Source organism: Mytilus galloprovincialis, chromosome 1 (assembly GCF_965363235.1).
Source record: "Mytilus galloprovincialis chromosome 1, xbMytGall1.hap1.1, whole genome shotgun sequence".
In the NCBI taxonomy this organism is placed as follows: domain Eukaryota; kingdom Metazoa; phylum Mollusca; class Bivalvia; order Mytilida; family Mytilidae; genus Mytilus; species Mytilus galloprovincialis.
The window spans coordinates 100,797,108-100,813,177 of record NC_134838.1 but is presented as its reverse complement, the minus strand read 5'-3'; the positions used below and the strand labels follow the sequence as shown (position 1 = coordinate 100,813,177).

General features: G+C 31.2%; 1 protein-coding gene across 1 annotated transcript in view; it reads right to left on the bottom strand.

Annotated features, from left to right (window-relative positions):
• Positions 1–13,425, bottom strand: part of LOC143047291 (cadherin EGF LAG seven-pass G-type receptor 2-like) — a 35,531-nt gene extending 22,106 nt beyond the window's left edge. The window contains exons 1-7 of the mRNA XM_076220333.1: positions 13,247–13,425; positions 11,782–11,952; positions 6,785–6,900; positions 5,716–5,878; positions 2,956–3,089; positions 1,730–1,901; positions 1,007–1,140 (exon numbers count right to left, since the gene is read on the bottom strand). Coding sequence (XP_076076448.1) covers positions 1,007–1,140; positions 1,730–1,901; positions 2,956–3,089; positions 5,716–5,878; positions 6,785–6,900; positions 11,782–11,952; positions 13,247–13,328 — 972 coding nt within the window. The 5' untranslated portion in view covers positions 13,329–13,425. The remainder of the gene's footprint in view (positions 1–1,006; positions 1,141–1,729; positions 1,902–2,955; positions 3,090–5,715; positions 5,879–6,784; positions 6,901–11,781; positions 11,953–13,246) is intronic.
• Positions 13,426–16,070: the final 2,645 nt, after the last annotated feature.

Genomic DNA, 16,070 nt, shown 5'->3' with positions numbered 1-16,070 from the left:
AATTCTCAATAGATTAACATGTTTCAAAACATGACGAAATATTAATCTTTAGCGTAATATATAAGGATATATGGACGAGGTTCGGCGTTGAATATATTCATTTCCCTTACTTTTTTTTTAGCTTTTAAATATGCTGTTTTGAAATTTCATCCTATTCACGATTGTGACATTTTGACTAAGTCTGGATTCGCGTGGATGGTGATGCATGCATATCAGTTTGCGCTTTCTCCTTTGAAGCACAAAATATCCCTCCTTTCGTTCCTGTGATTCCTTCAGATTCTTGTTTATTACCCAGATTTGTCTACTTAATCGATCTACGAGGTTTAAACATCGCGAAACTACTGTCGTCTTAATTGAAAGTATCTATTGGGATAAATTATAAGCAAGTTACATTGGCTTTAGCTGTCCAATTCATGTTCAGCATTTTGTCGCAAATTCTCATATTTGATTTTTAACATATCAATACGTATATTTAAATTATAAAAAGTACAAAATATACATTTTACGATGTATGGGATCGATACTATGTATTAGCATTTCGTGTGTATTTTAGATTAGACGCCATCTAATTAAATATTGATGAGACCTTCGAAGACTGCCGACGCTCACATAGCCCGAAGTAAACACAAATATAGATATAGATGATAGCGAACTCGTGCAGTTATATTTTTACAAGTCTGTTGGATTTCATCAAATTTGTCGTTGAAAATATCCCTTTCTTTATTTCAGATTTTAGATATATTGTTTTTGAAATTCATCCTTTTCTTCCCAATTTAGACATTTTGACTCAGTTTGGTTTTGCATAGCGGCTGATGCATGTACATCAGTTGACGTTTACCCGTTTGACGCACTTAAAAGCGAATCTTTTTGTTTTTCATTGGATATAAGTCTGCAACATTTTTTAAACATAATAAGTAATAAGATAAACAGTTTTTCATAAGACTACCACTAACAACAATATAAGATGAAATCATTTGCAAGCATTTAATGTAGAAATAATATTTACTGTATTCCGTATTAGATTAATGGTAAAACTGCCTGTATCATCTCGTCTTTGGTCTTCACATTTGACTGTGAATGAGTAAGAGGGTGTCGTATCGTAATCTAGAGTTGTCCCTCCTGTCAGGTAGATTCCATATTCTATATCAAATTAAAATTTTAATATGTTTCTTTTAAAAACATTTTACTCGTATTAATTATTAAAACATAATGGTTTATATTTTGTACGCTTTCGAACATCTATAATATTACTAAAACTTAGTTAAAGCATAATTAAATTATCATTCTGGAACCCTGCGGTATAGTTGCGTCTTTTTCGAGTCAGTGGCATCTGGTCTTTGTTAAATTTGCATGTTTTTTTTTTAAAGTCCATTATATGTTTTAGAGTTTGTTGTGACGGTTATTTACATTCAACTAGTACACATTTTGTTTAAGGGCCAGCTGTAGCCGGCCTCTGATATTAAGGAAGATCAACAATAGACATGCGTTATGATTGGCCAGTATAATACTTCTCTGTCGATCGTCTTTGACGGTAGTGACAAAAGCGAAAAGGAACTTGACCAAACAATTTCGAAGCCATAATTTGATAAAGAATGAACATTTATACTGAATTACATCCTTGAATTATACAAATCGAATAATATCTTCTAAGTATTTGCTTCACTAACGATTAAGGAAATTAATTAGAATTGTTACAATTATTTTTCAATATAAAATATCGCATACAAACCATTGTTTGGGGGTTGTACCAATGAAATATCAAATAAAGTACTGGTTGGAATTAGAGAACATGATATAACATCTCCTTCAAAATCAGTGACATTAAGTCTATGCAGCAAAGTGTTGGTGTTGTCGTCTTCCAGGAAACTAACAGTATCCGGCAAACTATTGATGACAGGCGCCTTAAATATTTTAATTCATGATTATAACTTAACATACGATGAATATTATTGTCATCATACCACATTTTCTTATATTTATATACGATGAATATACATGTTGTAAAAAAAATAATATGTTTATTATCATGATGTTCGACTTCGTATTATATACTGTCACAATTCTTGGGACAATGGAAATAGAACTTTGACCCCATAAATTTCAAAAATGTTCATTTAAAGATAAGTCATCGGTCTTTCAATATAAAATGTAATAAACAGTTATATTACATAGGCTTGAATCTAAATAAATTTTTGTTTAGATTAACCAAAATATTTATGTCAAATCGTTTTCGTTCTATTTGACGTGTGTAATTCTTACACTTACTGCTTTTCTTATCGAAATGTAATAAACAAATTACTAGAGTGACTATTTACTTTTGAATAATTACGTGAACTAGCTAGTTCCTAGGCGGAAAGTGAATATAATGGTTATCAGCTTTACTTTTCAATTGTATAATTTCTATAAGCTTGAAGATCTAATTGTATCGCTACACTAGTTTAGTGTATTCTGTTGTTATCAATTGTTATTATTATTATACAGACAATAACCCATCCCTTATCAGAGAGAAAGGAGAAAGGGTTACTTAGCTAAAAAGTTTTTTAGATACCCGGCTTTAAAAAAAAGTTGTATTTAATACACGAATAAATAATTAAATTTTGTCTGTGTTAAAATGGTATTACATTTCATCTTTGTCATCATATTTATTTATTTGTCATCATATTTATAAGTTCGTTTGGTGTTTTGCAAGTCTTCAGTTTTTAGGCATGATCAGGTTTCCTTATTGTTCGCTGGCTTTTTGTTCACTAGCTTGAGTCTGGTTGAAATATCGGAGCTTTTTACAGCTAACTATGCGGTATGGATTTTCCTCATTAAAGGCCGCCCGGTATAGTTGTTATAATCTGTTGTCATTGGATCTCTTGTAGTAATTTGTCTCATTTGCAATCGTACCACATCTTCTTAATTTCATATCTGATGTGTACAAGGACTAATGGAAATCATTTAGACCACACATACCTGATTTGGGATGATAATGATAGTTAGTACGCCATCAACATTATCACTCCCATCGTTACATCTTACAGTTACAGTATATGAAGGATTAGAATCATAACTTAAAATAGTTCCGGTGTCCAAGTATACGCCATAATCTGAAAATGATATTAAATTAATCAAAGAAAGGTACCAGACACATTATTTTGTACAAGAGACACCCGGTTCAAATGCGTAAAACTCAGTCTTGGCGTTTGAATCAGAACGATGAGAAAAAGCAAAATAAGTTACGAAATTAAAGAGCATTACAACCGCAATTTCCGAAAAGACCCTATTATCAATGTCTATGTTCCGGTTCCTTTATGCAATTAAATTAACCTTGCTTCACCTTCTCAGGTAATTAAATTGTAAAACTGTTTTATCTTGAATATTTATGACACATTTGTAGCACCGAACATGAGTGTTAGATTTTTGTGTGGGGAACAGAAAGTGGGGAAAAAATAAATCATTTTTGTTTGATTGTAAATAGCACCTAATTTTGATCTATTTTTTAATAAAACTTTTAAACTTTGATATTAAAAAGAAAATCATTTTTAAGAATTTAAAATGAAAAAAGTGGCAATTCTATTCCTGATTTATGTGATGCGTTTATTTTTATCGATCATCAGTATTTGTTTTATCAGGGTACATAACTCTTTTTACTGATTTTGTTGTGTAGCCAGACAAACGAGTGTAGTGACTCAAATTTTTATTTTGTTTTCCGAATGCACATTGAAAGAGCTATTTTCTTAAATACATTTTTAATATATCTGTAACTTTTCATTCTACTCACACAAAACTGCTTTTCCCAATCTAATTAGTTATCAAAGGTACCAGGATTATAATTTAGTACGCCAGACGCGCGTTTTGTCTACATAAGACTCATCAGTGACGCTCAAATCAAAAATATTTATAAACCCAAACTAGTATAAAGTTGAAGAGCATTGAGGATCCAAAATTCCAAAAAGTTGTGCCAAATACGGCTTAGGTAATCTGTGCCTGGGATAAGAACATCCTTAGTTTTTCAAAAAGTTCAAAGTTTTTTATACAGGAAATTTATAAAAATGACCACATTATTGATATTCATGTCAACACCGAAGTGTTGACTACTGGGCTGGTGATACCCTCGGGGACGAAACCTCCACCAGCAGTGGCATCGACCCAGTGGTGTAAATAGTTATCAAAGGTACCAGGATTATAATTTAGTACGCCAGACGCGCGTTTCGTCTACATAAGACTCATCAGTGACGCTCAAATCAAAAATATTTATAAACCCAAACTAGTACAAAGTTAAAGAGCATTGAAGATCCAAAATTCCAAAAAGTTGTGCTAAATACGGCTAAGGTAATCTATGCCTGGGATAAGAACATCCTTAGTTTTTCAAAAAGTTCAAAGTTTTTTATACAGGAAATTTAAAAAAATGACCACATTATTGATATTCATGTCAACACCGAAGTGTTGACTACTGGGCTGGTGATACCCTCGGGGACGAAACGTCCATCAGCAGTGGCATCGACCCAGTGGTGTAAATAGTTATCAAAGGTACCAGGATTATAATTTAGTACGCCAGACGCGCGTTTCGTCTACATAAGACTCATCAGTGACACTCAAATCAAAAATATTTATAAACCCAAACTAGTACAAAGTTGAAGAGCATTGAGGATCCAAAATTCCAAAAAGTTGTGCCAAATACGGCTAAGGTAATCTATGCCTGGGATAAGAACATCCTTAGTTTTTCAAAAAGTTCAAAGTTTTTTTATACAGGAAATTTATAAAAATGACCACATTATTGATATTCATGTCAACACCGAAGTGTTGACTACTGGGCTGGTGATACCCTCGGGGACGAAACCTCCACCAGCAGTGGCATCGACCCAGTGGTGTAAATAGTTATCAAAGGTACCAGGATTATAATTTAGTACGCCAGACGCGCGTTTCGTCTACATAAGACTCATCAGTGACGCTCAAATCAAAAATATTTATAAACCCAAACTAGTACAAAGTTGAAGAGCATTGAGGATCCAAAATTCCAAAAAGTTGTGCCAAATACGGCTAAGGTAATCTATGCCTGGGATAAGAACATCCTTAGTTTTTCAAAAAGTTCAAAGTTTTTTATACAGGAAATTTATAAAAATGACCACATTATTGATATTCATGTCAACACCGAAGTGTTGACTACTGGGCTGGTGATACCCTCGGGGACGAAACGTCCACCAGCAGTCTAAAGCTTGAGAAAATCTAGTTTGTTTATAAATAATACATTTTTGATAATAGCATGAACATTTTTTAAGGGTATTTTTTAATGTTCGTATATAAATACTACGAGCGTTTATAGGACCTGTAGCTGTTATATATCTACATCTTTCGCAAAACATCTGAATCTGATAAATGTTGAGCCATGCGAATATAACTTCATTCCATAGAAAAAAAAATTGTCTTTTGATTTCTAGTGGAATGATAATTCACATCAAGGTAACACATAGCTGAATTTGAGACAGCAAATATCATAAACAGGTTTAGTGTTACAATTCGGTTGAACATGCCTTTAAAACACAAGATCACACTAAATTCAAATATAAAGAAATATGTTGTCTCCAGGTCGTCTCAAATACATGTGGTAAAAAGTGATAATATATAGAGACGGATTAATATCAATATTCAAACGTAGTCATATTTTAAATATTTGTCCTTCAGTTCAAATTTAAGATGCTATATTTAAAGAAAAATATGTAATTTTTGTTTTACCTGTTGAAGGTGTAACAGAAAATGGAATACCAACTCCTCCATTTTTCCAGCATGTTACTGGGTCAGTAACGGTGTCTGTTGCATTAATGGTAAATATAAGAGTATTATCTGTTGTATCCTCTATTATTGATACACTATTTGGCAGGTTGTTAATTACAGGAAGCTGAAATATAATGTCCAACCAAATAAAGCAAAGTGCATTATGATAACAGTTTTAATTGATTGCAACTTATGATAAAATGTTTTTTTTCAAATGCCAAGAATAAGATGGTTTAAAAATTTATTTATTCGTACAAAAAGTCTTCTTAATACATAGTTAAAATGCTTATTGTTTGAATGATATCATATTTCTCAAGTTTTGAGGACTCGTTATTGTCATCACACAACCATCATTCCTTTGGAAGCAAACTGTGTTCCTCTTCTATACGAGACAGACCTCATAAAGCAGCTTCTCGAAAAATCAAGCATTATTCTATTAACTATACATATCGATATAAAGATGATGTCAGCTCAATAAATAAGTAAAATTTAGTGACTATGTAACAATGTACCTAGAAAATGACAATAAGGTTCGGTTGAGAACAAAACTTTACGACAAAATTGTCCAATGGTAATATTCCTTTTGTATTTAGCAACATTTCAGTCGTTTCTGCCCATAGAGTATATATCTCCAACATAAAACGATATTCCAGACATTGCGTTTCTATTCATGATTTCCTTGATAGAAGATAGATGCTAACAACAAAGCTGTTGAACCAATGATACGAAGTGATAAAGATAAAGACGTACTTTGACAGTTTTTCGGATGCAATTAAAATATGCTAAGTGGATTTATGCTAGTATTGAAATAGATTGAAAGAAGAGGATTTAGACACAATAGGGACAACCAAAAGTCAATAGTTGAAGAGCTTCCGACAAAAAACACTGACATATATACAAAGTCAGTGATAAATTCGACTGCGTAATGTCACAATATGGAAGGGACTGTGACTACGTCAATCAAAGCATATATGTGGTTATATGTGACTATATGTGAGACATATATATATATAGTGATGATATATCTTACTCTATTAATAACTGTTATTGTTGGTGTACTAGTGTTAAGGTTGCCACACGGATCTGTTACTGTAACGGTTAGACTATAACTTCCAATAGGTGGTACAGTTGTTACTCTTATTTCATCTATTAATACATTATGGAAAAATAGAAAATAATATGCACATGTCAAGCATTTCAATAAGAATGTGTTGACTTCAGCACATTATATGAAGTGCATAATTCTATTTCCCAAGAAAAATTGAAAAAGAAAAAGAAATTCACAAGGAATCAAAATCCTAAAGATGAGTTACACAAAAAAGAGATGGTTTAAACTTTCCAACTGTGAACTGAATGTAGATTTCGAAAAATAGACAAAAACGTGGAGATTTTTTTTTAGAAATTAACAATTATGAATTTAGCAAATTTTTCGAAATGCTAAAATAGTTAAATAAATTATGCACTCTGTGGATGCAACATGTCACCAAGGGTATGTGATTTGTCGATGCAACAGGTCACCAAGGGTATGCGATTCTCTCAGCTTTTATCCCTGATTTATATTTTGATAACGGATAAAGGAAATTTGATCATGTATCTTTTTAACTTGTTTACGAGGTTAGAACATCAGTAAACTACATAACATATAAATAAATATATGAATTACCTATCAAACGATTTTAAATTAAAGGCAACGGTAGTTTACCCATTTTTCAAATCTCATAAATCCATTCAATAAATAGAAATCAATGTAAAAATAAATAAATATGGAGGAATTGCATGAACTTTAAAATAACAAAAAAGAGCCAGACCGGATTGTCAAGGGATAAGCGTCTCCTGATATACGTGATTCATCCTCATGCCAAAAAAAGTCAGTGAAAATGTCCTATCCACAGGAATAAGACAAATTACAAAAAAATTTAAGTGTATAATTTATCGTAAGTCTAAAATGTTCTTAACAATTCAACTAAATATTTTTTATCGTAAAATTAATTTTACACTTAAGATTTTTTGCGAAAAGGGCTACAGACATTTATTCTGTTACCTATATAATCTAAGACCGCGAAAGCACGTCTAAAGTGAGATGAGACACAAACATACACGTCGCATCTCTCATGTACAGCAGTAATTTATAAGAGCCATGCAAATGTATACTTTGAAAGTGCTATGTGAAATTGCAGAATCATGGTCTTTCAAAATGTCTTCACTGCAAAGAAGTACCAAAAAGAAATTAAAAAAGAAATTACAAACAAAAAATGTGAACGAATGATCTCTTTTGATACCTAGTTCTCAGTTAAATAAGAATATTAGTGATTTATTTCAATTTGAAAATAAAATAAGATCATTAAGGTAGCACTCCACAGTTAGAAAATAAAATTAAAAATGAGCCACAAAATGTTTTATCATCTCCTATTCCTGGATTTCTAATACATTAACCTAACTGTTTGTGTTGTACATGTGCATATGTATGTAATCAGTATATGCCATAGATTTGATTTTCAAAAGTTAAAAGAGTGAAAATAAATTCCTTTTATGTGTATCCATGGCAACATTCTGCATTTATTTATCATAAAATATTGCAAAAAGGGGGGGTGAACATGTCACATATCCCCCCAAAATTTGGATCAAACTAGAATTTCAATGCCTTTGAGTAATACCTTTTTAGAAACTGTTTTCATAAATCTTCCTAATGATCAAATAAAAAATGGGTGTCTTTCGCCTCATTTTTTTGTAAAATCCAATCACAAACTTCGTGCGATAAAAAGTTGGAAAAAAACATTACAATAATTGCCGGACCAATGTATGGTAGGGACATGCAAATACGGACTGTCATACAGAAAACAGCCTATATTACATACATTACATACTCTTGATGTTCATATAAACCCAATACAAAGGCTATTTTAATACTCAGCTATCCAAAAATGAATTTTATTGCACACTAGCTCTCATATTTGAAAAATCCACAGGGGCCAAAATGCGAAACTACACACCTAACTGTGGAGTGCTACCTTAAGGTGAAATTTTTCCCTCCTGCCTCAATTTTTATTACATTTTCTGTGTTCTACTAGCTGTTACGATGAAAATGGTACCTTAGTTTTTAGAATTGGTTCAGTAATAAAGATTTTATGAAGGTTAGCAGTTGATGTTGAAACGCGACAAAAAGTGATTTAAAAATAAATGCTGGATCATAGTGAAAAACTTCAAGTCTGTCTCATTTTTGGGTAAATTTCTAAAACTTTTCCCATTATCTTAATTTAAAATCATAAAATTACCTTAAAAGAGGACAAATTGTACAATTTTTAGGTATTTGAAAGCACTTATAGGTCAATTTTGCTGTAAATAGCATACCTAACCATGGTTTAGAAGCTCTCAAGCAGGGTATAAATTTCTAGCAGTACTGGCATCATTAAATTTAATTAATGCAAAATTATAATATAAAATTATGCTAAAAATGTTTATTTGACTTATTCGCATTCAAAAATATAAAGCGATACATTCTGAGGATATCATATAAAGCGCAATCTTTGGTTACAATGGCGAAGCTAATGGAGTACAAATTTAAGACCGCAACATGTCTAAGTGTCAAAATGTGTATATTTGGTTGCTAAGGACAGTAAACAATAAAATGAACATAAATTGCATTCCTAGCAGATTTTTTACCTTCAGAACTAAATCAAGAACATAAAAGACTAAAGATTTGTGGTCAATTTTATCTTAAAAAGTGCATTTCTGTGCTTTCTGATGTGCCATAAGGTAGCACTCCACAGTTAGAAAATAAAATTAAAAATGAGCCACAAAATGTTTTATCATCTCCTATTCCTGGATTTCTAATACATTAACCTAACTGTTTGTGTTGTACATGTGCATATGTATGTAATCAGTATATGCCATAGATTTGATTTTCAAAAGTTAAAAGAGTGAAAATAAATTCCTTTTATGTGTATCCATAGCAACATTCTGCATTTATTTATCATAAAATATTGCAAAAAGGGGGGGGTGAACATGTCACATATCCCCCCAAAATTTGGATCAAACTAGAATTTCAATGCCTTTGAGTAATACCTTTTTAGAAACTGTTTTCATAAATCTTCCTAATGATCAAATAAAAAATGGGTGTCTTTCGCCTCATTTTTTTGTAAAATCCAATCACAAACTTCGTGCGATAAAAAGTTGGAAAAAAACATTACAATAATTGCCGGACCAATGTATGGTAGGGACATGCAAATACGGACTGTCATACAGAAAACAGCCTATATTACATACATTACATACTCTTGATGTTCATATAAACCCAATACAAAGGCTATTTTAATACTCAGCTATCCAAAAATGAATTTTATTGCACACTAGCTCTCATATTTGAAAAATCCACAGGGGCCAAAATGCGAAACTACACACCTAACTGTGGAGTGCTACCTTAAGGTGAAATTTTTCCCTCCTGCCTCAATTTTTATTACATTTTCTGTGTTCTACTAGCTGTTACGATGAAAATGGTACCTTAGTTTTTAGAATTGGTTCAGTAATAAAGATTTTATGAAGGTTAGCAGTTGATGTTGAAACGCGACAAAAAGTGATTTAAAAATAAATGCTGGATCATAGTGAAAAACTTCAAGTCTGTCTCATTTTTGGGTAAATTTCTAAAACTTTTCCCATTATCTTAATTTAAAATCATAAAATTACCTTAAAAGAGGACAAATTGTACAATTTTTAGGTATTTGAAAGCACTTATAGGTCAATTTTGCTGTAAATAGCATACCTAACCATGGTTTAGAAGCTCTCAAGCAGGGTATAAATTTCTAGCAGTACTGGCATCATTAAATTTAATTAATGCAAAATTATAATATAAAATTATGCTAAAAATGTTTATTTGACTTATTCGCATTCAAAAATATAAAGCGATACATTCTGAGGATATCATATAAAGCGCAATCTTTGGTTACAATGGCGAAGCTAATGGAGTACAAATTTAAGACCGCAACATGTCTAAGTGTCAAAATGTGTATATTTGGTTGCTAAGGACAGTAAACAATAAAATGAACATAAATTGCATTCCTAGCAGATTTTTTACCTTCAGAACTAAATCAAGAACATAAAAGACTAAAGATTTGTGGTCAATTTTATCTTAAAAAGTGCATTTCTGTGCTTTCTGATGTGCCATAAGGTAGCACTCCACAGTTAGAAAATAAAATTAAAAATGAGCCACAAAATGTTTTATCATCTCCTATTCCTGGATTTCTAATACATTAACCTAACTGTTTGTGTTGTACATGTGCATATGTATGTAATCAGTATATGCCATAGATTTGATTTTCAAAAGTTAAAAGAGTGAAAATAAATTCCTTTTATGTGTATCCATGGCAACATTCTGCATTTATTTATCATAAAATATTGCAAAAAGGGGGGGGGTGAACATGTCACATATCCCCCCAAAATTTGGATCAAACTAGAATTTCAATGCCTTTGAGTAATACCTTTTTAGAAACTGTTTTCATAAATCTTCCTAATGATCAAATAAAAAATGGGTGTCTTTCGCCTCATTTTTTTGTAAAATCCAATCACAAACTTCGTGCGATAAAAAGTTGGAAAAAAACATTACAATAATTGCCGGACCAATGTATGGTAGGGACATGCAAATACGGACTGTCATACAGAAAACAGCCTATATTACATACATTACATAATCTTGATGTTCATATAAACCCAATACAAAGGCTATTTTAATACTCAGCTATCCAAAAATGAATTTTATTGCACACTAGCTCTCATATTTGAAAAATCCACAGGGGCCAAAATGCGAAACTACACACCTAACTGTGGAGTGCTACCTAAGACATTGACATTTTTGAATGTTAAGAAAAATCTAAGTCTGTAATAATTAATTTTTTCTATTCTTAACTTTGAAATGATCTTTCCGTAGGTGAATATGATTCATTTCCTCTTTTAAAGATATTTTTTCCAAATATTCATTTCAAGTGGGTAAAAACAAAACGTCTCTATGTATAGATAAATATATCAAGCAAGTCTTACTGGTATTTTGGAGTCCGAAATAACTTGTGGCACTGTTAAATGTTATCGTCAAGTTATTTGCATCTTCGAGATCGCCATCAGTAGCTGTAAATGTGAATAACAGATCGCCTGCAAACACTTCGTCATTATACTTTATTACGTCGGTTAACCCTGTCAAGGATGGATTTTGACCTGCAGTAAAATGTAGACAATACTTAGCTTTTACGTCTTAGAAATGTTCAGAATAAATGACTACCCTGCGGCAATAAATGTAAATGTGACTCTCGATGCCAAAATATTCGAAAATGAGAAACTTATTTCAATAATGAAAAGCTTACAAACTAGATTACTAGATGATATTATACTTGTTAAAGAGTCTATAAAAAAAGACAAAGTTTACAAAAAATTTAAAGTGATTTTTTTGTGAGAAAGTCATTTATGAATATATGTGTAATATATAATGATTAAAATTATTCGAGGTCAAGAACTAACATTTTTTTTTTAAAGTTTTTAAAGTTTGAAAGTTCTATTAAAAGTATTGCAAATATTTCTAGACAGAAACTGATCTGGAAAGGTAATTTTATTGAGGCTTCAAGCTTTTCAACAAACATGTTATATAAGTCAATTTGTAAAGATAAAACCAAACCATCAATTGGTGTTAGCAAATGGATACGTATTTTACAAATCAATTAGAACCTTAGTATTAACCAACTATATGTTTTCATGTTTCATTATTTAGAAGAAAATAATTTAAAAATATATAGATGGAAACTTTTACAATTCATATTACCAACAAAACACATATTGTTTAAATGGAAACAGAAGAATGAAGGTCTATATAATGTATGGAACGACGAAGAAGATTATAATCACTTTTTTTTTTATTTCTTGACGATCTTTAGAAATGTTTTTGGAAAAGTATTTCTGAGTTAATGATAAAATCGAATTTAAACTTTAGAGTATCTTTTAAGCAATTAGTCTTCGGATATAAAATTTCTGTCAAAAATCATTTTGGTCCGAATTATTTCCTAACAATTGTATGTTTTTCTATATAAAAATCATATTATGTATCTAATCAGAAATTGACAAATGTAAATGTTTATCAGTTTTTTTATTCAAGAATACATAAAAAGATATAATGAAAACAGAACAATGAAATTTAATCCATTACTAAAAAGAAGTATAGACGATTGAATAGATTAAAACATAATGCATAAAAATGTTGTACAATTGTATTTCCAGAAATGTTTAATACATATATACCAGCAGCTGAATATTAACCTGGGTAATTAGTGGAATATAACAGGATACATAAAGAAAAGCTTGGTTTCTTGAAGAAACAATGTAACAAGCATTTTGGTGAATAAAAATGTCGTTAAAAAAATTGTTTTGTATTCTAGTGAATTCTTCCACGATTTACAATGAAAACAAAATGTATTATTATCAATGAAACAAAAAAATAAGATACGATTGCGGTTGCACTTACTTGGTGTAGTCGTCGCTTCAATGGCACAAACTGCATTAGCGGAACTTGCAGAAGACCAGTCATATGGACTTGGGGATGACATTGATGATACAACGGAGGTCAATGTTTTCTTTTTTCTGCCACTATTCCCATTTCCTTGGTTCTCTAGATAACATGGTATAATGAACGAACTGCTGGTCGTATGTCTAAATGATATAAATGATTGTTTGTCAGAAACACGAATGCACTAAGACACAGACGCATCGTATTCATTAGAAGTATTATGAACTCATATAAAAAGCAAGAATGTGTCCCCAGCACACGAATGACCCATCCGCATTATCATTTTCTATGTTCAGTGGACCGTGAAAATGGAGTAACAACTCTAATTTGGCATTAAAATTAGAAAGATCATATTATAGGGAACATGTGTACTAAGTTTCAAGTTGGATAAACTTCAACTTCATCAAAAACTACCTCGACTAAAAACCTTAACCTGAAGTCGGACAGACGGACGAACGAACGGACGGACGGACGAACGAACGGACGCACAGACCAGAAAACATAATGCCCATAAATGGGGCATAATAACAGTAAGACTTTTACGTTAATGAGAAGCATGTGATACCGGATGTTCTTCTTTCAAATTGATTCAAAATTGTCAGAACAATTAAAAAGTTGTTGATCAAGCCTTTATTCAAAACAACTGAATTGGGTTACCATTTGATACATTTATATTACTGTTTATTAGCCTATAGATATAAGAAGATGTGGTGTGAGTGCCAATGGGACAATTCTCCATCCAAGTAACAACTTATTTAAAAGTAAACCATTAAAGGTTAAAATACGGCATTTAACACGGAGCTTTTGCTAACACCAAACAGCAAGCTATAAAGGACCCCAAAATTGACTAGTGTAAAACCTTTCAAACAGGGAAAACCAATGGTCTAATCTATTTAAAATAAGAGAAACATTTATGAACCACATCTACAAACGACAACCACTGATCATCTGGTTCCTTATCTAAGACAGGTGCAAACAAATGCAGCCGGATTAAATGTTTTAATAGGCGCCAACCTTTACCCAACCTGCAACAATTGTGCATATTCACAACATAGAAAGGCACTATAAAATATCAAAATGGCTTTTCTCAAACAATCAAACAAAAGACATAATAACAAAAACAAGTGAACATACACTGAACGAATAAATTTGATCTATGATACAATGTAAATACAAAATTAATAAAAAAAAAAGGGGGGAAGTTGTAAAACCATATCAAAAAGACAACCATAACCTTGGTAAAAAAAAACCAAGCAAAGCAAATAACATACACAGTTAAATACAAATAATTTGTAGTTAACCTGAAATGATCCTTTTAGATTTCATTCTTTTTACTTGAACAAAATTCTATGTGACGTATGTTTAATAACTGAATTACAATAGTAACGTTTAGATATCAACCTCATTTTATGTTTTGTTTATATTAAGATAAAACATAGAACAAACATGATAGTTTGCGGGTTTATTTTAAAACAGGTCAAATGTTAAGGGTCGTTTGAAGGAAAATATATGATGAGCAATCAGTAATTCTTTTAATTTGTTTTTATTTGCAACGTTTTTGTTTGAGACTGCCACTGATACAACATGTAAGACTTTTGTAGACGAAACGCGTGTCTGGCGTACACAATTCCTGCTGTCTGTGAAGATATACAAAAGAAGATGTGGTATGATTGCCAAAGAGACAACTCAAGAGACTAAATGACACAGACATTAACAACTATAGGTCACAAAGCTCATACCACATAGTCAGTTTTAAAAGGTCCCAAATGACAAATGTAAAACAATTCAAATGAGAAAACTAACGGCACCAGTTGTATATGTATGTGAAGTAGAATTGTAAATAACACACTTTATGAATTATATGCGTCCGGATAGCTATTCTAATTTTTTTGTCAGGAACTATAAAAAAGGGAATGTTTGAAAAAGAATGTATAAGAACAGATTCCCTTCAAAGATTTTTCATTATAAAACGCAAATAATAGTGGTATATATTTCAGTTTCTTGATATAATTTTATGAATAAAGTTTACTTGTTGATAGAACATTACGAGTCCAGTATAAACTGGTAATTGCCTTTGTTGATGATAGAGAAAGGGCGTATTGCATTTCCGCTAATTTTTCAAAATCCCAATACTACGTTTCCGCAAATTTAAAGTATACGTTTCCGCAATTTGTATTTATTACTTTTCCGCAAATTTACCTGGTAAATTGTAAATTATAAATATTTAAATATTTGAATATCATATATAAGATAAATTATTATTTATTTTTTTTTAATAAAGAAAAGGTTCTGATCTATCTTATATCTACAATATACTAGATATAACTAGTTGACTCTGGTAGGGATTAGTTAAACTTCATTGAGAAACCCAATGAAAATTATTTGTTTTAAAAGTGTTCACCTTATCCGTAGACATAAAAAGGTAATCACACTCAACATTTGATCACACATAAAAGTGGACCTAGTACATACAGAAACGAACAGAGGAAAAAAATGCATAATCTACGACGGATTTTCCTATAGATCGTCAAATATTTTGAAGAATGGGGATAAAGTTTACAGGTATGTACATTTCTACAAATATTAACTTTTCTCTGAAAAAAATAATGTAAATATTTGATTTAATGTTGTAGGGGTGTATACAATTAAAAATGGTAGAATTTGTTCATACTTTGCCAAAACGTTAATTTAGTAATCGTAGATAAGCCGAAAATATAGTGACTGAATTATTCGGGTTAGCAAAAAAGCATAATATGAGAAAGATTCATTGAAAAATAGAAAA